Source organism: Podarcis raffonei, chromosome 14, assembly GCF_027172205.1.
Source record: "Podarcis raffonei isolate rPodRaf1 chromosome 14, rPodRaf1.pri, whole genome shotgun sequence".
NCBI lineage: Eukaryota > Metazoa > Chordata > Lepidosauria > Squamata > Lacertidae > Podarcis > Podarcis raffonei.
In genome coordinates this window covers 5,339,812-5,364,919 of record NC_070615.1, presented here as the reverse complement: position 1 = coordinate 5,364,919, position 25,108 = coordinate 5,339,812, and the positions used below count along the sequence as shown (strand labels likewise).

Here is a 25,108-nt window from a genome sequence, read left to right as displayed (position 1 = left end):
TATAGTCCAAAATATCTGGAGGACCCCAGATTGGGGAAGGCTGCTGCAGATTCTACTTACTGTGTTATGGTTCCTCTCCAGTCACGCACAACACCCATAGTAATCAACAGGGTGTTTTGCAAAGGCTTCATCCCAGCCTAAAACATTCAGTTCTTCACAGAAAAAGACCAGCATTTTCAAAACAATGACTCAGGCAAAGTCTTTAGTGGAGGTCTGTTTCTCGTTTTCTCTCCACTGTCTTTTTGCCTTCCCCACTTTAAAGAGGACAATGAGAAAATGGTGGCAATACTGATGGGGAATGACTGCCTTTGGGTCACAGCTCAGCAGCTGAAGACCAGTTGACTGAAGGGAGCAATCGGCAAAATTCCCTGTCCATGACAATTTGTTGATCATTTGCTCTCCCACACAAGGAAAGCAAAAATAGCATACTGAAGCATACTGCTTCTGCACATTGAACTGTCAGGTCTTTCTGAAAGCTAGTTATTGTTTTCTTCCTTATAGGTGTCATCATATTCTTTGAAAAATTGTAGGTGTAATTGTACCAGTGATCAGGGATGTGTATTGTTGTGAGTCAGAAAAAGCAGGCTGCTGCCCTTTGGAGGCAGAACTTGGGGTATCTTGCAGCATGGCAGATGATCCTTCTTTGTACAAGATTCTGTGAAAACACGGTTGTGAACCAAAAACACACCCACCTGGGGGTCTGAGCCATTCACTGGCTCGCCACTGCCTTGCTCAAGGCCAGTTTCAGATCTCTTTATAACAAAGATGGGGCAGAGAGAGAGATTTGATTATGGTTGCAAAACTTTCTATGTGAACCTAAAATTGTGCTTACTGAAATCAATACACAAAGCAAGGCACATCTCTGAACATGCTAGGGGAAAGTGTGCAGAAAACACATATATTTGTGAAAACAACACAAAACATGCGTTCTATTAAGGGAAATTGCTTGCAAAAATGTGTGTGTTAGGCAAAATTGCATCCTAAATGAAAACGTTAGTGACTAAAATACTGACAACTGTTTGGGAGGACTGTCTTTTTTAATTGCAAATGATGGCCTAGGTGCATTAAACCAAATTTGAGACTGGAACAATGAGGGGGAACCAAAATTGGCAGATACATCCATTCCATGTTTATTCCTATAATTTTGACTGTATTCAATCACCAATTAAATTACTCCTTGGCATGCACATTATATGCATACACATGCATTCTTGAGAATGCAGAAACGTCTTACAACAAGGTGGGCTATTTGTCCATCCAGCCCTGCATTGCCTCCTCCATTCACCTGCTACTTGAACCTTCTACCTGGAGATTCCAGGGACTGAGCCTGGGAACTCCTATGGGGAGGGATCATAGCTCCTTGGCAGATCATTTTTCAGCCCCAGTGGTCCCTAATGACACCCATGGTAACATACATGAAGTTGCATTCACAGACTAAGCCAGACCACATGCCAGTCTACCCCAGAATTGCTTACTCCAGCCTTCTCTGACCTGGCATGCTCCAGATACCCCCATCATCCCTGACCAGTGGCCATGCTGGCTGGGACTGGTGGCATTAGGAGCCCAGCAACATTTGTAGGGCACCAGATGTTAGGGGGAGGCTGGTCTACTCTGACTGGAAACAGCTCTTTCAGGGACTTAGTGGCCCCCCCCCATCTCCATCCTCCATCCAGGGCACAAGAGGCATTATTAAAATGTAAAGATGTAGTCTAGCTTGGCAAGGGCAATTAAGCAGAGCGTGAAGCAGGGTTGATGTGGATTGTGGCCTGGAGAAAGTCCTGGGAGTTTGATAGAGAGTCTTGGTGGACTCCATTCAACCTATGATCCACCACCAGTCTATTTCTTTTTGCTGAGGGATCTGAAACATCTAGCTATGATTTCTCCTTCCATTCTACTCTTGCTTTTTCTGTGTTTCCCTGTGACTCAGTTGTTGCTGCTGCTCATTTATAATGTAAGTCAGTGTTGTTGTTGGCATCTGCCTATCTCGGGAGACAATGGAAGAGTGTGCCTTTGGGGGTGAAGTCAAACCATTGGAGAGTTATAGCACCTGCTGTGGCTGTAGAGACCAATATGAGAGTGACATGTTTTGTTGCTGCTGGGGCAGTTGAAGGCATCCAGTTGTGCCTGTGCAGATGCACCATGGGATTTTTTCTTTCTGTGCTCCTCCCAGAGGTCATTCCTCCTTTCGTCACTGCTGTGGATACACAATCAGACTGATTATCTCCAGGTGCTGCGGTTATCTGCAAGGGATTCCCACATGGCATGATTAATGTTGCCAGCCTTCATGTCACATTTGCAGACATCTTTGTAATGCAAAATTGGTCTGCCACTGGGCCTGGTACTTGAAGCCAGCTCCCCATAGAGCACATCCTTGGGGGTCCTGCCATCTTCAAGTTGTGGACATGACCAAGTCAGTGTAGATGTTGCTGAGACAGGAGTGTGAACATGCTGGGAATGTGGACTTGAGAGAGCACATCTTTGTTTGAGACTCTGTCCTGACATTTGACGCCCAAAATCTTCCTGATGCAGCACATGTGGAAAGTGTTTAGGCATCACTCCTGAGTGTTGTAAGTTACCCACAACTCACTTCCATAAAGCAGCGTGTTCAACACACAAACCTGGTAGATCTTCATCTTGGTGTTGGTTGTTAGCTTCACATTCTCACATACTCTTTTGGAGAGCTGAGTCAGTGCCACAACTGCATTGCCAATACACTTGCCCTGCTCAGTGTCAGTTGAGAGGCTGCTAGTTATGGAGGAGCTTAAGTAGAAAAAATCATCTACCACCTAAAGAATGTGGTAACCAATGCTGATTTGTGTGGAGTGCTCAGTGGCATAGTGTGGGGAGGGGCTGAGGGGGCCGACACCCTGGGTGCACTTTGGGGGGCACATCACAGCGCCCTGCCCACTTGTGAGCTGTTGCATCCTGGCTCCTGCAAGCCCAATGCCACTCACAAAAGCAGCGCTGAGCTTGCAGGGGCCAGGGTGCACACCTACTTGGGGCACCCTGCATCGTTTCTGCGAGTCTTGCAAAGCGACACTGAGCTTGTGGGGCAAAAGGCCAAACTCCATGCAGGCTTGGGCAAAATGGTTGATGAGTCTGTGTAGAGCTTCCTCAGAGTACACTGTCAAGGCTGGGATGTAAGACCAAGCCAGGGATAATGGTTTGTTTACTCTCAGCACAAGCCAGGAGGAAATCAAATGGGCACAGTTCACGGCTTACAGTGTTGTGTGAACATGACCAAAGGCTAGCCACGTGACCACTCTCAGGATGCCTTGTTGCTCCAAATAATAGCAGTGTAAGACCTGAGGAGCACAGTCCAGGATCCTTTGCAGGTGGGACCAGTTGCAGAGCATTCACTGGTAACCCAAGACCCTGAAAACATCCAATGTCCCAACAACACAATTCTCACATTGCACAGCACACCCTGCAATGCCCCATGAGAGGCTTTTCAGCTTGCATGCCCCACAGGCAAAGGGTTCCTAGCTCAGGGGCCCCCCAGCTCCTCAATCTGCAGCTTAGCAGAGGATGTTGAGCCACACCTCTTGAGCTGCATGCTGCTTCATTGGCACCCTAAAAACATTTGCCACTTTGGTTGCTCTTGCAGTATGTCCTGCCACTGACACCAGTGTGTGTAACACAGCTGAGATGTGGGCAGAGGGAGGTCACATTCTCCTGCTATTGCTTTCTGTCCCCCATAACTGGCTCTGAATGTTAGACTGCCTCTGAATGTGGAAGTTTCATGCAGCTCTCATTACTAGCCATGGATGGACTGACTGATTCCCCGCAAATCTGACTAACCCCCTTTCAAAGCTGTGCCAGGAACTCTGGAGGATCACACTGACCATCCTCTGTTGCACTGGAACAGGCTGTTCAAAGAGGCAGATCATGCTGCGATGGAGGCCAAGAAGGGCCCACCTTACTTCAAAACATCTTTTCTGTGCCTTCCTCACAGAGCGCGAGGCGTGTTGTTTGGCACAGCTTTGGCAGGAGTAATAGAACAGTGAGTTTTTTCACATTATGCAGCCGCTTCTTAGAACTGTCAGAGATTTAAAAAAGGCTTTTCAGCTACACAGTGGAAGAAGCCCTCCCTTTACCCCTTTGAGATCTGGAAGACAGCACTGTGCCATAATTTTATAGTTTATTTTAGACACTCACTCTGGTTTGTCAAGATTATACTGTTTACTAGCAAAGCAAACTATCTAGCACTAAAAACCAGCTCTTTCCAATTGCTTTTGTTGTTGCTGAGCCTGCCTGCCGCTGCTGTTTTTCAAATCCAGATCCTTTCAAAGGTTTGCAAACTGATCATTCTGTCTATGAGTCCAAACCAGATGTTGGGAAACATATCCAAAACAGGAGGTGTTAAAAAGTGCTTCAGTAATTTTTAAAAATAAATAAATCACATTTTTTTACTTGTAGGAATAGAACAGGCAAACCTTAATGTGTGTAGCACAATCCTACATCTGTTTACTCAGAAGTAAGCTCCACTGTGCTCAGTGGGGCTAAGTGTGTTTAGGATGGCAGTAGCCATGCTAGTCTGTTGCAGCAAAAACAAAAGAGTGTTTTGTGGATGTTCACAAATTTATAATGGCAAAAGTGTTGTTGTTGTTTAGTCGTTTAGTCGTGTCCGACTCTTCGTGACCCCCTGGACCAGAGCACGCCAGGCACTCCTGTCTTCCACTGCCTCCCGCAGTTTGGTCAAATTCATGCTGGTAGCTTCAAGAACACTGTCCCACCATCTCGTCCTCTGTTGTCTCCTTCTCCTTGTGTCCTCAATCTTTCCCAACATCAGGGTCTTTTCCAGGGACTCCTCTTGTCTCATCAGGTGGCCAGAGTATTGGAGCCTCAGCTTCAGGATCTGTCCTTCCAGTGAGCACTCAGGGCTGATTTCCTTAAGAATGGATAGGTTTGATCTTCTTGCAGTCCAGCTTCCTCAACCTCGGCCCTCCAGATGTTTTGAGACTACAATTCCCATCATAGCTAGGGATCATGGCAGTTGTAGGCCAAAAACATCTGGAGGGCCGAGGATGAGGAAGCCTGGTGTAATTACATTATTAAGAGGGGCCATTCTCAAAAAAGTTACCTTAATTCAGCCCACAGTCCATTGAATCTCTTGATTTATTGTAATTCAACCTTTCACATTGCCTAAAACTTTGCACACAGGGCAATCAGATACACGTCTACTCATAAGTAAGTCCTACTGAGTTCCGTAGGACTTATTTCCTAGCAAGAGTGCATGAGATTATAAGCCAACACACTTAACTGTTTTGATTTGCTGACTGCTGTACCCATGAAAAAAATCAGGTAACTAAAAAAAAATAAAAATCATTTGTGAAGTATATTGCTTAGCACATGTTAACACTTGACCCTTTTCCAACTAAAGAAAAGGGGTTATTATTCTATCTGGGGGGAAGTTTTATTATTATTCCTAATTTGTGCCCTTGAATACTGCACTATGTTTTAGAAATGACCTCATTTCAAGTTAGCCTATGCCAAAAAATATATTTCTTATTTGGCCTTCCTGCAAAAAACCCCCTATTGGTTGGAAAAAGTTATTTCCTGGAGCAGAAATCCTTTCCACCACAATGGTGTGTGGGCTCAGCCGTATATTTTATAAATCCATTTCTGTGTGCGCACGCCATGTTGACGCTGCAGTAGTGAAATTAGACCTGCATTTAGGTGACAGCAGCCCTTCTGGCAAGCAGGTTTTCTGCAGGGAGGAGGGGAAGAACCGAGAGCATCAGCTGCTGATGCAGCAGACCTAAGGCACATCTACACTTTCGTTTGTACTGCGATTCCTAGGCACGAGTCCAATAGGTTTTTCTTTTGTCCTACTGCTTTCACAGGGAAAACTTGTTGTTTACTGCTGATTCAGAACAAATGCCAACCTGTGCCTAGACCAATGGAAGTGTGAATGAGCCCCTGGCTGGAAAAGGGGCAGGAAAGTTAACGCTAAGGCACAGAGCTGCAGTTATCTCTGGGACTCCCTCACTCTTGGGATAGGTAAAGGTAAAGGGACCCCTGACTGTCAGGTCCAGTCGCAGATGACTCTGGGGTTGTGGCGCTCAGCTCACTTTACTGGCCGAGGGAGCTGGTGTTTGTCTGCAAACAGCTTCTGGGTCATGTGGCCAGCATGAACCAGCGAACCAGAGCAGTGCCATTTACCTTCCCGCCAGAGTGGTACCTATTTATCTACTTGCACTTTAACGTGCTTTCGAACTGGTAGGTTGGCAGGAGCAGGGACCGAGCAACGGGAGATCACCCCATCGCAGGGATTCAAATCACTGACCTTCTGATTGGCATGCCCTAGGCTCAGTGGTTTAGACCACAGCGCCACCCGTGCTGGAAAAGGGGCAGGAAAGTTAACACTAGGGCACAGAGCTGCAGTTAACTCTGGGACTCCCTCACTCTTGGGATAAGAGAGGGTGTAATGACAGATCTTCCCTAGTAGGCCTCCTCCCAGTGCAACAAATTAAGCTAGCAGAGGGAACACTAGCAGGTTAGTCATTTGCAAGCATCTGAATACTAGTTTCTGGAAGCCACAGGAGGGGAGAGTGCTTTTGTGCTCATGTCCAGCTTGTCAGCATCCCACAGGCACTTCTCTATCCACTGTGAGAACTGAATGCTGGACTAGATGGGCCGTTGGCCTAAGATGTATGGAGAATGTTGTGGCCCAAATGCCACGCAGAGGAGACGATTATAATAGGTTTTATGGCAAAAGAGTGTGTGTAAGATAGGTATTGATTGCTAAAGCCAGACAATTATCTAGCTATCTAGCTATCAAATTTGTATACCGCCCTATACCAGCATGCTTATCTGGAGCATACATGGGGTTTATTTCTGGGTAGCAGGCAGAGAAAGCCTTTCAGAAACCACTTCTTCCTGAAAGATGGGAAGAGCTGGTGGCTTTTGCGCAGGCAGCTAAAGCCAGTTCAAAAGAGGGACTGTGTACCCCAAATTCACTTTTTACTAGACAGATTTGGATGTTTCTTGAACAGAAGCCTTCCTTGACCTGATGTCCTCTAAAAGTTTTGGATCACAGCTCCCAGTATCATATAACCTTGCTGGCTGAGGCTGATGGGATTTGTAGCCCAGAACATCTGAAGAGCACCAGGCTGGGGAAACTTTGCTGTAGGACAGAAAGAAGAATCTCTATACACCATGGAAAGCGAAGTCTCTGGCAAGTTGTTTCCCCCTCTCTTGAAACACACACACACACAAATATAATACATTTATATGCAACAGGATGATCTGAGGATACAGAATGCAGGTATTTATTGAAGCTAAGCAGGCCTGGGTCTGCTCAGTGCCTAGATAGGAGACGTCTTTGAGTTCCATGTGATGGTCAGTGTTGGACTGGAACATGGGATTCCAGGGTTCAAATCCACACTCTGCCATGAAGCTCACCATTTTATGTTACCTATGGATTTTTATATTCTTGTGCAGCTAGGAATCTCTTGGTAAGAGTCAAGCTTGGCTGCCATCCATCACAGTAGTTTCTGAGGAAGCACCAAAATGAAAACATATTCTGGAATTTTCACCCTATTAAATTTGCTGCCGCGTGGAATTTGTACATCAGCTTTATTTGATGCATCAGACATGCCACCTGTCTTCACACATGTGGAATTCATATAACTTATATTGGACTATTATTTATGTTACATACAGTTTTCATGGACTGTTATTTCTGTTTTAGATAGCCTTCATATTGATTGTTCAACTTCAATAAAACTTAAATTTTGTATCATGTTGCATTTTCATTGATACGTGGGTCTTCAGTTGTTTATTGGTTGTTATCCATATCTGTATTACATTATATCATATTAAGCTGGAGGCTTGAGTCCACTGTTGTATATGAGCTTTATCACCTATTTATCATTTTTGTCATTGATTGGTCCGTGGCTTGTATATTTTGTGTGCGTTATGGAGGGAACTCCTCTTTTTGGTTTACTCTGAATTCCCCACTCAGCCGACGAAGCTCACTGAGTGAACTTGGGCCACTTCCTGTCTCTCAGCCCAACCTCCCTCACAGGGCTTTTGCTAAGGACAAAATGAGGTGTGAGGGAACCAGGTCCACCACCATGATCTCCATGGATGAAACTTCAGCAGAGAGGGGTCCTCTTTCAGTTCTCTTGCCTTCAGGGGGTGGGGCTGGGGGGCTAGGAGAGGGCCTTCTCTGTGGCTCCCAAAAGCTGTGGAATTCCCTTTTCACAGAGGTGTGTCTCACACCACCTCCTGACACGGATCCCCCCCAAAATGCCACTGCCTGTCCCCCCAACAAAAGTCCTGGCTATGCCCATGTCTTGACCCTGGCCTTTGACCCCAGAGAGGTGTGGCTCTAGGACCCACCCTATTCTTTTGATTGTAAATTGTTCTAACTGGTTCTAATGTTTACATTGTTGTAATCTGCCTTGGTCCATTTAGTCCATTTAGCCCAGCAAGAGGTATGGAGGGGGCTTCAGCCCTCACCCATTGTTAATCCACAGAAACTGCTATTCCAGGGCACATTGTTTCTTTCTTTCTTTTTAAAAACTATTTTTATTAAGCAATTTCAACTTAACAAATTATCAAACCATGTAATCACATACATTATTTTCCCCCTCCCCCCTTCCATCCCTCCCTCCCCCAACCACCGGGGACTTCCCTCAGCTCCTCTCTCTGATTTCTCTGCACATATTATTCTCTGCATGTTATAAAATTATACCTATCCTTGCCTTGTCTATCTATCATGTTATCAGCTAATAAATTTGTGTATGTTTATTCAAAACCTGCCAAGGAGTCCAGTTCATTTTGTTGTTTTTTTAGATAATTTATGAAAAGCTCCCATTCTTCCTTAAAGTCACAGTTGTCCTTGTCCTGCAGTTTATATGTCAGTTTAGCCAACTCTGCATAACTCATCAATTTTTCTTGCCACTGTTCTTTCGTTGGGATTTCCTCATTCTTCCATCCTTGTGCTATCAAGACTCTTGCCGCTGTTGTCGCATACATAAATAAATTCTTTGTTTTTCTTGGCAGGTCTTGTCCTACAATCTCTAACAAAAATGCTTCTGGTTTTTTTACAAATGTCATTTTAAATTTTTTTTCCAATTCATTGTATATCATTTCCCAAAATTTTTAAACTTCTCTACATTCCCACCATATATGATAAAAAGTCCCTTCTTTTTCTTTACATTTCCAACATATGTTTGACCAGGTTTTATACATTTTTGCTATCTGTACTGGTGTAATATACCATTTTCATGTAATTTTCTTTCAAAAGAGAACAGTCTGTACATTTCAAATTTACTTTCCACAATGGCACATTGTTTCCTGAGACAGAAGTTCTATATAGCCATTGTGATTTCCAGCTACAGAATAATACAGAAGGGCCACAAAATAATAGAATTGTAGCGTTGGAAGGGACCACAAGGGTCATCTAGTCCAACCTCCTGCAACGCACGAATCTCCCGCCCCAATGCAGGGCTTGAACCAGGGGCACTGGGTATAGCAAGTGTAAGGGGCTACAGCCCCCTCAATATTTTGAGGCAGGGTGCTGACCCTCCCCATACTGAGGGGGCTGCCCTCCCCCGCTGCCCCCACATGGCAGGTGGGGGTGGGAGGTTTGGAGGGTGATTTTCACACCATGTGCCCCTGCTGCAATTGCCAGAGTGTCCTGGCAGGCATGGCCCAATGGGGGGGGCATCATGCATGTGACATCATGCACGCACGATGACCCCCCCCCAATGTTGGGCCCAACTCTGCATGGCCCTGAGATTAAGTGTCTCATGTTCTACCGACTGAGCTGTTCTAGGGAGGTTTTCTATTTGAAGAATGGAAGTTCATTTTAGTAGTGATGACTTGGGCTAACTAAGTTGCAGCTGGTGGGTGTGGGTGTGTGGGTGTCCAACATTTGGAGACCTACAGATATTCAAACTCTGCCAAAATTTTATATAAAACACAGGACCTAGGTCTATTATCTCAGCAGTTTCTATATTCAACAACTGTTAATCGTGCACATGGAAATCCATTCCCCATGTTTGTCATACAACTCAGTTACCAGATACAATTTTGTCCAGCATCTCTCTCTGACGTGAGCGTAACTAAGCCAGCGGCTGCCAGCTGTGACACAGTTGCGCCAGAAGAGAACAGCCGTTGGTATTATGAACAGAAACAGGCCAGGCAGGGAGGTCAGCAAATGAGGAGGTGATTACACATGTGTAGAAGTTGCAGGATCAAAAGGAAGTGGAGACCTGGGCTCTAGGGTATTCACACGAGAACCCATTTTCAAAATAGTTTGGCTCTATGTGGACACTGCACGATGGAACTCCACAGAGAGGATCAACACTGAATCAGCTCTGACACCTTTGTGGCTGGCTTCAGTGGCAGAGCATCACTTTTGCATGCAGAAGGTCCCAGGTTCCATCTCCAGGTGGGGCTGAGGGAAAACTCCAGCCTGAAATCCTGGAGAGCTGCTGCCACTCACTGTAGACAACACCAAACAAGATGGGGTAACTGTGCCCCTGAAGGACCAGGTGTGCAGCCTGAGAGTCATTTTGGACTCGCAGCTGTCCATGGAGGCGCAGGTTAATTCTGTGTTCAGGGCAGCTCCATCTGGTATGCAGGCTGAGACCCTACCTGCCTGCGGACTGTCTTGTCAGAGTGGTGCATGCTCCCACTTGGACTACTGCAATGTGCTCTACGTGGGGCTACCTTTGAAGGTGACCCGGAAACTGCAATTAATTCAGAATGTGGCAGCTAGACTGGTGACTGGGAGTGGCTGCCGGGACCGCATAACACCAGTCCTGAGAGATCTGCATTGGCTCCCAGTATGTTTCCGAGCACAATTCAAAGTGTTGGTGCTGACCTTTAAAGCCCTAAACGGCCTCGGTCCAGTATACCTGAAGGAGCGTCTCCACCCCCATCGTTCAGCCGGACACTGAGATCCATTGCCGAGGGCCTTCTGGTGGTTCCCTCATTGTGAGAAGTGAGGTTACAGGGAACCAGGCAGAGGGCCTTCTCGGTAGTGGCGCCCGCCCTGTGGAACGCCCTCCCTTCAGATGTGAAGGAAATAAGCAGCTATCTTCTTTTTAAAAGACATCTGAAGGCAGCCCTCTTTAGGGAAGTTTATAATATTTAATGCTGTATTGTTTTTAACTCTTGATTGGAAGCCACCCAGAGTGGCTGGGGAAACTCAGCCAGATGGGTGGGGTATAAATAATAAATTACTATTATTATTATTATGGACCAATGGTCTGCCTCAGCAGAAGGCAGCTTCCTGCCATCACCACCTCCATGAACTTCTCTTTGATCGCCACATTCTGTGGCAGCAGATTCTGTAAATGTATTATGTGCAGAATTTCTTTTTAGAATCTGTGCTGACTCTACTGCCAAACCTTCTGCCTTTCTTATGAGTAAGTTGGCATAGGTTCAGAGTTCGAGTTTGAAAACCTCCATGTGCCAGAAGTGTGTCTGAATTCAAACTTATTTTTTAAAGAGTAATAACATTATCAACAATTAAATGATATTCTAGTCTGTGATAGTGTGGCAGGTAAGGTGAGTATTTTTGGAATAAGCTGCTGGGAGGCAAGAGGAAAAGTGCCTATGACAACTCCAAATAATCCCTGTTGTTCCTGAATAGGTGTGATACTGGGTTAGCCAGATTGTCTGCTGAACACAAAGTTACCTACGAAAGACTACAGAACCTAAGCAAAGATCAGCAGGCGACCAAGTTGATATTGGAGTCTAAAATAAAAGAAGCAGAAATACAGGTATGAAAAAATAATGGATCCCACATAATTCTTAGTTACTGTTTTAGATGTATCTGCTTTCCAGTTATGAATATCAGGGGAAATTGGAATATTTTCCACTTCTAAAAAAATTCTCGGCATAGGGCATCCACAGCTGAAAAAGTGAACACAACCTCAGCTCCATGAAGGAGAGCATAGTGTCCAGATCTTGAAAAGTCACATTTCCTCTTTATTATTGCACCTGGGGTACTCTGTCCAGTTCTGGGTACCACATTTAAGAAGAATGTAGACCAATGGGAATGTGTCCAGAGAAGGGTGATCAGGATGGAAACCAAGTCCTATAAGGAATGGCTGAAAAATCTGGGTCTGCTTAGCCCGGAGAAGAACAGATGAAGGGGAGATGTGATGGCAGTTTTTAGCTATCTGGTGGGATGTCTTGCACACAAAAGATGGAGCAGGCATTTGTTTTCTCTCGGGCCAGAGGAGCAGGACTAACACCAAGGATTGAAAGCAAACTGGAGTGAGACAAACCATGAGCTCAGGAGCTGACAGCATGCTAAGCCAAGCCATAGTTTAGTGCAGCCAGCTGTTCAGCAGCAGCAAGACCAGAAGATGAGCAAAGTGGCTGTGATCTGTCTGGGTCCACACACCCACACTAAACCATGATTTGGCTTACTGATGCATATGAACCACCTACACACACACATATTAGTACAGAGCGGGGAAATTGTAGGCTGTGTGCCCAGATGGCCACGAAATGCAAAAGACAAGAGTCTGTGACAATTCCATGTAAACAAGAGATGTGCATTGACCATTTAGAAGAGCAATAACTGACAAAGGTGGGATCTGATTGTCCAGGGAGGGTCTTTTGAGAGGTGGCAGTCTCTGTTGAGTGTTTTGAAGAGAGAGCGCTGCCACAGCTTTGAGAAGGTGACACACTCCAGCCCCAGCTAAGGGATTGTGGGGGACAGAGCCTGATGCCAACAGTGCATGTGCAAAATGGTTGGCAATGGAGAATGAGAGACAAAGAGAGCTGTGAGACAGCTGAAGACACCTGGAAGCTGAGAGGCTTCTCTCCTGGAAGCTGATTTGGGTTAGTGGATCTGTTGCTTTCTAGGAGTGCCACCTGTTTTCCCTCCACTTATGCTCTGCTGGCATATGTGAATATGAACCAAATGTTACAAAAACACCTCAGGTCCTCCAGAGGAAACCCAAATTCAGACAGTACACCTGCTGGAAGGTGGGAGCTGGTTTTGGCTTTCCCGGCATTCTGTTTGAGGTGGCCCACAAAGCCGCTCACAATGCCAATACAATTCTGGAATGCCCTCTGCTGGAGGCCCACCTGGCTTCATCACTGCTCACCTTTCAACGGTGACAGTTCGTGAAAGTCTTTGTGGCAGATGAATCTCATGTTGTTTGTAGATATGGGCAAATATAGTAGTTGAGGTTATGCCATTCTGATGCTTTTGCCTTGTTTCATAATTTTTATTAACTGCCTTATATCCTTTGAAATCTGTTCAAATTGGGGAATTGGGGGATTCTTTTGGGATTGGAAGGCAGCAGGAAGAAAATGTCACAAACAGAAAATGTAAATGAGCCACCTGCCAGGCATGCTGTTGCAGCGGATCTCCTGTATTAGCCGAGGTGGATGGATTACATCAGCAATCTCCTACCTTCTCAGACCCAGGACCCACTTTTAACCCAAATGTGCAATTGGGGACCCATTTTGTTAATCTTTTGCCATATATTTGCCTGGGGGTGGTGCCCCTGATGCAACCCACCTTGGACCAGGCCACAGCCTACCAGTGGGTCTGGACACACCAGTTGAACTCCAATGGACCAGATGAACTTTGAAATAACTCCCAACTCTATCTAGAGTTCTTTGCACCACAATCCTGCATTTATTTCCCGCTGCGTTCTGCCGGATGCCTTTGGGAAAACTGCAAACAGGTCCTGGAAATGTCTTCTGACCCATCTGTCTTCTTGAAGAAAGCTCGTGTTTGTTATCCTGCCTTGCCAAGGCCCACTCACAATCTGGAAAGTCATTTGCAAGGAAATTTGTTCCATAAAAATGTGTAAAGTCATCATCTCTCTCCCCCCCCAACACACCCAGCCTGCATTACTCTGCAGCGCTTTCTGTCTATTAGTCACAGTGGAAACACAATCCCATGACATCCAAAACAGCTGTATTTTGACATCTGTGGTTTTCCTCAGTAGGGGAAGAAGGTGTTCATCCTGAGTCCAGCAGGCTGGCTAGGCATTCAGATTCTAAACTGGGAAATTAGCCCCCAGTTGACCCATTTTAGTTTTTCTCTTCCAAATGCTGTGCAGTCTTAAGGTTCAGCAACAGGGATGGTGGACCTCTTTTGCTCCTGAAATGCCAAACAACCTCCCATCACACTTACACTGTAGTACTAAACACACCAGCCAGGAGTGGGAGAAGCTGTGTGAGGCTGCAATGAAATCAACCAGATATGTTCCTTTTTGCTACATTTTGAGTGTGGCCAAAAAGTGTGGCTAGAGATATATATTTTTAATAAATAAAATTGTTATTGTTTCACTGCTTCCAGGGTAGCCTGCAACAAGCAATAGAAAAAGGCTACCCTTGCCCTCAAAGGCAGAATATATAAATAAATACACATTATCTGGAATGAGGCAGTTTCGTACTACTGGTTTCATGGAGCTTGAGATGAGTTAGTTTTCAGTTGCTCCCTGCAACCAACTGTTTAGCTTGAGACTGCCATCCTTGGTTCAGTCCTTATTTACATGGAATCCAGTCAGCCCATTTTATCTTGCTGTTTTCTGTATATATAGTGCTATTTGTTAAAAAGAAAAAGAAGCAGAATGAGAAGAAACTAATAATTAACACTCCCCCCCCCCGAATCCCCCACCCCAGTGGAGAAACAAGGTTGTACAACATGAAAGAGAAATTCAGAGAGGCTCATCAAGGACCAAGTAACAGGCTACTCATGAATAAAAAGTGGGACCTGAAACAAAATGTTGCAGTCCATTCTTTATATCCTCTCAGGAGTGGTCCTGCCAGCCAGCCAGGCTCTCCCCTAGCGGACCATTCCATTCCGCCCTCCTGACCCTCCCTCCTTTCCATTTTCATTTTCTGACATTCATCATTGACGGATGAACATGCTTGGTCCACATTCAGCTGGAGTGTTTTAGGCAGCAGCAGGTGGGGAGGGCTTAGTTTTTTATTTGAAACTTTAAAAAAAAAACCCCAACTACTGCAAATATCAGGGTTTATGCCAAGCTCTTATGTCCCAGTGGACCTGTCTCAACTCCAGTCGTGTCAGTAGTCAGCCTCCTCAGCTTGCTTTTAGAGGGAGCGATTCCCTGCTAGGGGCAGTGAAAGGGGACAAGGGTCCTGCAAGCAGGAAACTTTTAATCAACACTGGAAGTGACCTTTGCTGATCTTGGCTTACTTTTGAGTAAACATTACAAAAACTTCTTAGTTGTGGGGTAAGGGTACTGCTGGATAAGGGAGCACACACTCTCAAGTGCTGTGTGGAACGAGAGCTTTAATTCTGCTGACTCCAAGTCTGCAACAAAGGAACACTTCAGCAGCGCTTAAAGTCCCCAGTGTGCAAGCAAATGCAATCAGCGTAAAGTGAATGTATACATATATCTATATCTATATATAACCCCATGGTTGGTTACCTGGGTTTGGGAACAGGCATCTGTGGTGTCTGTTTCTGATCTCTCCTCTCTCTCTCTAGCTAGGAATGTGTGGGTGGTCAGTGCTTCCCTCTCCTCTTGCCCCCGCTTCTGCTGGGTGTTTTTCTATACAGCACAGTGCTTCTGCTAGTCCCTAGCAAAAGCTCACCATGGTGACAAGATCCAAACTTCAGCCTTCACAGACAAGACATCTGTTTAGCCTCCGAAACAGCCACTCTCTGCGTGTTCGTTCAAGTGGGTTTCATTCCATGCAACCAAAGGTGTAAGCACAGGTGTCCCCTCCCTTGCAGAAAGGGCCAAGATGGCAGATCATCTCCATCCAAAGGGTCTCTATTCTTTGGGGGAAAGGGGGACTCTCTCACAGTGGATCACTGTTACAGGATGATTCTCATTCACTGGGTGGCCTTTTGTTTTCTTGAAGGATGTTGTGCAGTTGCCTAAAACCAAAATGAAAGAAGCTGTTTTACATACTCTTCCTGTTTCAGCTTCTTTCAGTTTTATCAGTTTATCAGTTTTCACGCATTTCAGAGGTGTTTTATCCTTTGAAACCAGGATTAAGTAAACAGGCAGCAGAAGAAATGTTCTTTCCTCCCTTTCAGATTTCTCACCTTTTGAGCAGAATAGAGCAGTCAATCATGCAACAGGAAGCCAAACTGAAGCTCACATATAAAGAGAGCAACCAACAGCTCCACCTTCTGGACACAAAGTGAGTGTCACCATATATTTCAAAATCCAGTTTTCTAAATTTGCAAAAGTTTGGTGTGAAACCACAGAAGACTTTTGGGTAAGCAACTTTCTGGGAACTAAAATAAAAGGTTTGTTTGCAAACCACAGTTGTCTATATTTACATAATGGGAAAAAATCCAATCAGGAAAAAGGCCTCACGCTACAAAATCTTTTTTTAAAAATTGGACAACTTAATTGGGGATAAGCCTATTAAAGGCTGATAGTTAAATAAATGGAGCCTCTTTGTTAAAAGGCAGTGTACTTCTAAGTACCAGATGTCAGGGGATGGACAACAGTGGAGAGGAGGGCTGCTTCTGTGTGATCTCCATATTCCCCAGGCTACTGTTCACTGCTGACCACAAATGAAAGTGGAATGCTGAGCTATAAGGCAGCAATGGGGTAGTTCTTGCCTGTTTAACCTTGCATGTTTCAACATCTCATTCATTTTCCTCAGGTCAGACTCTTATGAATCCAAAATTATTGTTTTAAAATTCAGTTTTGATGTACTGTATAATTAAACATTAACATTGTCTCAGATTTTAAACCCCTAACTGATTAACTTGCCAACATTTGGTATTTTACACTTTTTCCTAATGAGGAGTGTTGCACAAAAAGCCACACTAGAACAATATAAATTTAAATATTTGCAAGGAAATTCAGGTCAAGTTAAGATCCCCCCCCAAAAAAAAATTCACTTAAGTTCTGCCAAATTCATTCAGAGTTCATGTTTAAAAAATATTTCCTCTTAATGCATTTTATTCCCCTAGATTGCAGGATGCCATTGATTACCTCAGTAACCAGATCTCATCTGCACGAAACTGGATGGAACAGGAGCATGACCGGTTTGAGAAAGAGTTTCTGGAGAAGATTGATCAGCTGTCCCTGGCCATTAAGGAAAAAAGTGTACGTTTCCTGTCTTCCAAAAGTTCCTGAAAAGTAATTTTACAATCCTGGCCACCCACCCACACCTGGAACGACCTTCACAACCCCCCTTCCAGATCTTGCTATGTGCAATTAGGGCTGGACCTCATTCCTGATATCCAGGGCCACTCAGACCAGCCCCCCCCCAAATGACCCTCCAGGAGGCAGCAGCAAATAGATTCATCATCAGCACCTGGGTCCACCAGGGGCCGGTGCTGGTCACCATGGTAGCCTTGCTTTCCTCTGAATTATTAAACATTTTAGAGTTACTGGGATGTGTATGGTTACAGATACTCGTTTTAATTATATTTACTTTAAATAAATAGGTTATCCTTTAATGCAACAAAAAGGATGTTTATTCATAAGCCAGGTGTTTAGCAGCAAAAGCAAACTCCACTCTATTCTGCAGATGTAATGTAGACTTGGAGTTGTGAGTTTAAACTGAGAAACTACTTCTGCTCAGGGTATTCTTTTTATAAAAAGATCAGTTGCCAACTCTTTTTCGTTTTCTGCTCCAATATATCAAGAATGTAAAACTTCACAACTTAATAAATATACATGGTGCCTAAAGGGGGCCTCTGTAAGGCCACTGAATCCAAGGTCTAAAATCGCTTAGCCACACCACTGCTATGGACTCTGGAAATATATTGTTACTTCAACACCTCCCCAATCTTCCTATGCCCTCTATAAAATTGTTCTGAGGCCCCTCACTGTACATATTTGATCCTAGTTTGTTTTAACTAAGCATGGTTAGAATAAAACACAGTTCCCTGATTTCAGATGTAATAGAAAACTATAGGTAGCTCATCCTAAACCAAATCTGAAGCTTCCATTTTCCAAGGAGAATGAAAGGCGCATGCAAGCCTGAGATTTATTCTCATAAGAGGAAGCCAGTTCCCAATTTTATTTGAACTGAGTTTCAGCCTCCTGCTGTGCTGCCTTAGTGCCTCCTGAGCCATCTCACCTTTATTTGTGCCAGGGAAATCCTGCAAAAAACCCTTGCAGACCACAGGCCTTGGTTCGTGTGGGGTCCCAAGGAGGGTTGCACTTCCTGAATGACTTAGCCTAGAAATTAAACATGTGGCAGTTTTATCTTATCATTGCAAGTCTTAAATTGTTTGACTGATCCCAGGAAATGGACAGCAGGGCCTTAGAGATGCAATTCAGCGAGATCCAAGGGAAACTTAATAAAATGGAAGACGGGCAAAAGATCACCACGGAAGAACACGGAGCAAAGAAGACCGAAGACAGAATCAACATCCAGCTCAGCAAACTTCAGATGGATATTAATGAAGATATAAAGGAAGTGAAAGCCGAGGTTAATGCTGGTAAGAATGTGTTTATTGATGTAATAACCTGGCCAGTGTTGTGGCTCCCACTCAGAAAGGACAAGAGGGGCACTTTATTGGAAGTAAAGAAAACTAATGGTGCCAACTCAGCATTGGAGAAAGAGCGACTATCAGGGCCAAGGTTAAGGTGTCCAAATAAATATATATATAAATTAAATTTCCACCAGCCCTGTTAGGCGGCCTTTTTCTGAAAAACCTTCCATGCCGATAAATAAATTGGGATTACTTATTGATGAAAAGCTTTCATGGAAACCCTATCTGGATGCAATCAAGCTATTATCTGCCCGCTCTTCTGGACAGCTATACAGGTTCTTCTGCTCGAAAAGGGGGCAATTAATCCAGCCATCAAGATCTACATGTCAAAGATCATTGCACAAATGCTTTATGGGAAGCGGTATCAAATCAGAACTAGAAGGCCAACAAAATAAATTCATGAGGCAGATATTGGGGCTTCTACCAGCGACGCTGGCAACTTACCCCAGAGCCCAGTTGGTCTCCCCTCAATGACAACCAGAATCAATCTAGCCCATCTCAGATACTGGTGCAGACTAAACGCCTTTGAGGACCATATCCTTACCAAGCTCTGTTGGTTAGATCAACTAAGGACAGGTGGCTGGGCGCAAAAATGTCATGATAAGCTTAGGGCTTACAATCTCCAAATGGATAAATATTTAGTCCTCAGTCCATGTGACCTAAGAAATTGGATCTTTGATCAGGATGCCAACCAAGATCCATTATGGTTGCCCATTATTCTATTTGGTGCCCCCAAATCAAGATCAACCACTCAAGGCCCCATTACCTTGAGACACTGATTTTCCTGCAGCTGTGTATGTAGGGCGTTTGTTGAACTAAGGTTCCAGCAGATGCCCTCAGAGTATTTAGAGGGGAGATACCTGGGAATTCCCCATATGGACAGTAGGTGCATTTATGGATACAATCAAGCTGGGGATGTCGTGCATTTCCTGCTGCTTTGCGCTTTAAATTCAATGCACAGAGAATTTTTTAAACCATCGGTTCTTGACTGTTTCTTAGGCCAATCCCCCCAGGAGGTGACAGTTGAGCTCCTAGCTGATAAAGATCTCCAGATTGCACATCTGGTAGCCAAGTTCACTCTGGCAGCTAAGAAGTTCTAGATATGTGAATGCTTCCTAATTTTAAAACCTCAAACTGTAATTTTTTATGTTTTAACTTTTATAGGTCATGTTGCGTGATTTCAGCCTTGATCTTAGCCCTTCCTGTACATTGTAAAGGCCTTTGGCTATATGCAATAAATTGATTGATTGAGAAAGCTAAACTGAAGATGAGACTTGCTTTTAGTGTCAGCATAGTTTGTTTAAAAATAAAAAGATAGCAAATGTTGTTTCAATTCTTCCCCTGTTTAGGATTTGCGACCATCTACGAGAGCATTGGATCTCTTCGGCAGGTTCTTGAAGCCAAAATGAAACTGGATAAGGAAGAGCTGCAGAAGCAGATTCAGCAAATGAAGTAAAGGCATCTGAATGCAGCTCACCTGAGCAGCTGGAAGAAAAATGGATCTGGTCTGCCTATAATGTTGATCCAGGCTGCGATATAAATCTGATGCATGGACAGAGCTATGTGCTCCCGATCTTGTGGAGCTGTATGGTTACTGTAAATAGTAAAAAGACAGCATTGCTATCAAAAATACTTTTTACGGAAGACCTGTGAGGACCACTGCCCTGTAACTCCAGATCTAAGCTCCATTGACTCCAGAAGAGTTGCCTCACATAACTTGGGTCACAGATTTTTGTCAGGGCCTCCAAATGCTTGAGCAGAGCCATGTATTCCAACATGTTGAAGGGTGCAAGATCTCCAGTCTGCAAGGCAGTTAAAAGCAATTTTCAGCTTTAATTTCTTAAAAATTAAACCTTTAGCCCTTTTAAAGTAAAAAATATGCAGGCAGAATTCTATCAGAGGCTCTGTTAAGTCACAGACTTGCTCCCACCTCCCATTGTTTTGGCCAATGAGCACAAAGGCACTGGTTTGACTGACATGCTTGATGTTTATTTCATAATTATATTAAAATGTGATTTTATTACAATCTTGCATGGGTAAACAACTTTAGACATATTAAGTTAATTGCAACATAGGGCTTTCCTGTATTGCATGATGTACTGTGATCCCCCCCCCCCACATATTCCCTATTTCTGGCTATGGGCTTCTGTCGCGTTGCTTGCCTAATTTGGGGGACTCCTTGTGCAAAAATCCCACCTGCACTGGATTTGGAATGCCTGTATGCTGATCAACAGCAAAGCCTGATAGGTTTGCTCATTTGCTGTTTCTACTTTGATGGTTTAGCTGGCGGTGGGAAGAAGTCATGCTGGACAATGTTTCATGGCATCAAATGCATTCATTCATTTGTTAAATTTGTATACTGCCCTTCATCTGAGTCTTAGGGATGTTATGGTTGGCTAATTAATTTACTGTTAGTAACAAATTTCTCAGACATGCTTTGACACTTTTCATAGTCCAAATTACTATCTCCAGATCAAGTCCTACACTTAACAACTATTTTAAAGGACTAAAATAAGCCACTTTTGATATACTCTTGGACTGACCCTTCTTTTCTTGCTGCCCATGGCAGCCATTGTGCTCTGGCAGCCACAACACTTTTATTGAGCTGTGAGTATCGGCAGCACCCCATTATTTACCACAGTCACTGGGTGACTGTAAATTCCTGCAAGCACGGCGGAGCTCTGTGGGTGAGCATTCATACAAGTTTCGTTCTATTCCTTTTAGATTCCAGTGATGGAGTCTCCAAAATGCATGAAACACTTGCTCCAGAAGCAGAGGCATACCTAGGCTCCCTTGCACCCTTGGCAAGGAGCTGTATCAGCACACACCCGCCCTCGTACCTTGTGCCTTCCTCCAGACTAGGAGCAGACTAGGGAGTGTGCGCATGTGCAGGCAGGCTCCTAGCCACTCTGAGCTACAGTGGAGAGCTTTCATTTTTTCACCCTCCAGGGCACCCTTGGTAGAGGCCAATCTGGCCAACCCCTAGAAGGGAGGGAGGGGTGGCAGCAGGCCTCTCTCCCTCTTGTGGAGCACATAGCCAGTGAGTCTCAAAGGGCAGCGCCTTCCCACAATCCAAGTGTGTATTTGCAGCCTCACTCGCTGCTTATGCACCAAACTCCACTCTGCCCACAACTGTCACCTCCAGCTTGGCAACCCACCAGGCACTTGGAAGAATATGAGAGCCATCACAACTGGTTGTGGGGCCATGGGCTGCTCTGCCCGTGGCTGCCCCTTCATTTTGCTTCCTCCTTGCATCAGCAGGATGGCGCAGAGCAGTCTGACTTGCTCTGTTTTACTCTTGCAGGGGAAATCAGAAGGTACCAACCATTCTCTGCAATTGGCTATGGCCTGAGCTCCCACTTGAGAAACTTGGTTCCTTTTAAGGAAACAGGCAAGTCCCACCAACAGTATCTATGCTATGGATTCTCTAGGAGAGAGTCATGAGCTGCAGAGGGACAGTTGTCTGGGACCCCCATTACCTTCAATGGTGCTTGCTCAAGAATTGGCTCATATCCATGGGTTGGAATGCATAAACTGCTCTTACACTCTGCATATGCAGATTTTAAAACCAGCTTACTTCTCAGTGGGGCCCAGTCAAATGAAAAGCTCTTTGCTTCAGTGCTTTGAGACTGCTCTGCCCTGTTGTTGGTGCAATCCAGTCCTGCAGCAGTCCAGAAAACACTACAAGTACCTTACAGCCCAGTTTATGTCCTTGTTTGTGCATTAGAACACACTTTTCAGGATCATTATCTGGAGAGCAGAGTGGGCCCTGATAATACAGAAGGTAGAATTGTGTTATACCACCAGGTTGTGAAGAAAGCATCGCAGAGGAAACACGTCACAAAACTAGAGCTGAGCATTTCCCCCCCTTCAGTGATAATAAAGTTCCATTATATTAAAAATAATAAATTGTTATCAAGCAACAGTGTTTACCCACCAGCTGTGCACCTTGATTTGCAACATCTTGCAAAAGAGCTTATTGGAGGCTCTTTTGACTCAACTTTGTTAATGAAGTATAACTGCTGTAAAATTCAAAATCAAATGGCAGCTAAACCTCGTCCTGTTTACACAAAGCTAATGATGATGAATAAGCATTTCCAGGTATTTCTTCAACAGAATTGTGAGGGGAAAGAAATACATGTATTTTAGTTATCAATCTAACAAATATGCAGCCATAAATATTAGGAGAAAGTCCATTTAGCGTTTTATAAACAATAAAATACAGTTTATTGGTATTGTAAAAACTATAACTGTGAGAGGACAAATGGAGGAAAACAACAAATATGTATAGATTTGAATAATTTTTCCTGTAAAACTTTGCACAGACAATTAGATACAACTTAAGACATTCCAGTTGGTTACCTGGTTTTTGCGTTTTTGAATTATCTATTTTAAAAATCGTTTAAATCTGAATAAAATTGACATTTTCATGCTATACGTTATACTCTGTATTTTTTCCTGTCTCAACAAATAGTAATTTAAATCAGAATATGAATGATAAGTTGCGGAATTGTTGATGAGAAACCTTCTGTTCTGCAAACCCAGAATCTTGGATGTATGTTAAGGAGAGAAAGAATATGTTTTTCATATATGTGTCAATCTGCCAGCCCCAGAACCTTCAACAGGACCGTGTGCTGTTGTTAACATTTATTCAGAAACTTTTACAACTTTTAAAAAGCACAACAAAGCAATCGGCAAGATTAAATATAGCAATGCAATAAAACAAAACAATGGCACAATATAATATACTCAGGGGCAGGCAGAAGGTAGATCATGCTCTTGGTATATCTTTTAGCGATTTGTAGTCGAATCATCAAGGTTCCTGATTCTCAATTGTTTAACAACAGTAATAACTCCCCAACCGCTCAATCCAAATTAGGCTGCTTAAAAGAAGCATCTTTAAGGGAAACCAGGAATAGATTTTTGTATGAAATGAATGTGACATCAGTTATGGAACTAAAAAAAATTCCCAGGCTAAGATAAACTGAGAGGTGCCCTTTTTTGTTATTCTCCCTCCTTTTCCTTAAGTTTTTATTTTGCTCTTGGGTGCTGGACCTCTGCCTTGTAGGAGAAAACAAGCATGGTTCAGATCCGTGCCAGAAAGTGTGTATTTCTCCCACAGAAGAACTAACCTGCAGAAGTAAAATTCACATGATGCTGTGACAGCTCAGAGGCATGTTTCTGGGGATAAGGAAAAACAAAACCTGGGATGTGGGATTGCTCCGCTGCCCAGCTTGTCAGGGTGCCACTCCCCACAGGTCCCTCCGGTCAGCAAAGAAAGAGTCTTCAGTCAAGTTAGAAGAAGCAAAACAGCGGTCAGTAGACCCAATCTTTCTTGTTGCAACAAGGTTCAAAACACACAGTGAGTAAGAACCCCAAGCAAGGGGTTGCAGAGACTTTTAAAGCTTCTCCCCCCTTTCCCATCATACACTTCCCACAGCATTATCAGTACATGACAAATTTATCATAAAGAAGGAGTGGTTGGCATGTGGAAACATGAGCCTGTCACCCACCCCTGTCAATCACCCCTATTCCCCACACTTTCTAAGTACCCTCTTCCCTAAGAACAATAAAACTATTTATACTTTTCCTCTGGACTCTGGACTTTCCTGTTTTCAGGCTTTGAAAGTACCTGGTCTCAATCCACTCTACCAATGGGTTTCTGTCTGGGTCATTGGGAGTAACCTCCTGTCTCCTATTGTGTTATTGTCTGTATAGGGGTAGGGAGTACGTGACTGTGCACTTTGGAACAGAGGGGATTGGTTAAACCAGGGGTCAGCAAACTTTTTCAGCAGGGGGCCGGTCCACTGTCCCTTAGACCTTGTGGGGGGCCAGACTATATGGGGGGGGGATGATGCAAGAGCACCACGAGCCCCAGTGACTTCTTACCTGTGTCTTGCAAGCGGCAGGGGCTGGCGGTGGCAGCGGAGGGACAATGAGCGGGGCGCGAAAGGGCTCCGGAGTGGGGCTGCTTAAAAGGGCAGCTGCTGCTGCTGCTGGCACTAATAAAGCCCAGCCCCTTTCCTCCTCTAGGCAGGGCAAGGAGAAGCCAGGAGGAGGGAGGGAGGAGGCGCTGCTGCCGCCGTGTGAGGAAGAGGGTGGGAGAGGGAAAGAACACGCTCACTAGCGATCCATGCAGCGATTCCCAGACTGTCCACAAGCTGAATCCAGAAGACAATTGGGCCTGATCCGGCCTATGGGTCTTAGTTTGCCTACCCATGGGTTAAACCATTGATTTTCTATTAATTTCTGAAGGTTAGTATGTATTTTCTACTTAGCCAAGTTCAAAACATACATTGTATCACTTTCAAGCAATCAAAACCAGAATGGATACATTTTATGAATTCTACTCCCATTGTTGATTTGTCATGCACAGCACAGGAGGGACCCAATGAACTGTGCAAGGCTGATCTGGCTGTCCTGCATGCATGCCATGGACGGAGAGCACTAACTTCTTTCTTTGAACATTTGGACTAAAAGTAACAACCCGTGAGTAATACGGAAATTGGACTTAAAAGGGAAATTTTCTTTGGGAATTAGGCACGATCGGGTGAGGTGTTAAAAGGAGGTCCGCCCACCCGTCTTGTAAACATCGTAAAGCAAGGATTTTATTACTAAGGTTGTGAGAATACCTTTCTTCTTTGTGGAGGAAAGCAATTAACTTTG

At 44.4% G+C, this 25,108-nt stretch overlaps 1 protein-coding gene across 5 annotated transcripts in view; it reads left to right on the top strand.

Annotated features, from left to right (window-relative positions):
* The window catches only part of FAM81A (family with sequence similarity 81 member A), a 50,628-nt gene extending 30,368 nt beyond the window's left edge, over positions 1-20,260 (top strand). For all 5 annotated transcript variants that reach the window (XM_053364679.1, XM_053364680.1, XM_053364677.1 and 2 more), the window contains 5 exons: positions 11,618-11,747; positions 16,013-16,119; positions 16,907-17,042; positions 18,193-18,388; positions 19,792-20,260. In XM_053364679.1, coding sequence (XP_053220654.1) covers positions 11,618-11,747; positions 16,013-16,119; positions 16,907-17,042; positions 18,193-18,388; positions 19,792-19,898 — 676 coding nt within the window. In that variant the 3' untranslated portion in view covers positions 19,899-20,260. The remainder of the gene's footprint in view (positions 1-11,617; positions 11,748-16,012; positions 16,120-16,906; positions 17,043-18,192; positions 18,389-19,791) is intronic.
* Positions 20,261-25,108: the final 4,848 nt, after the last annotated feature.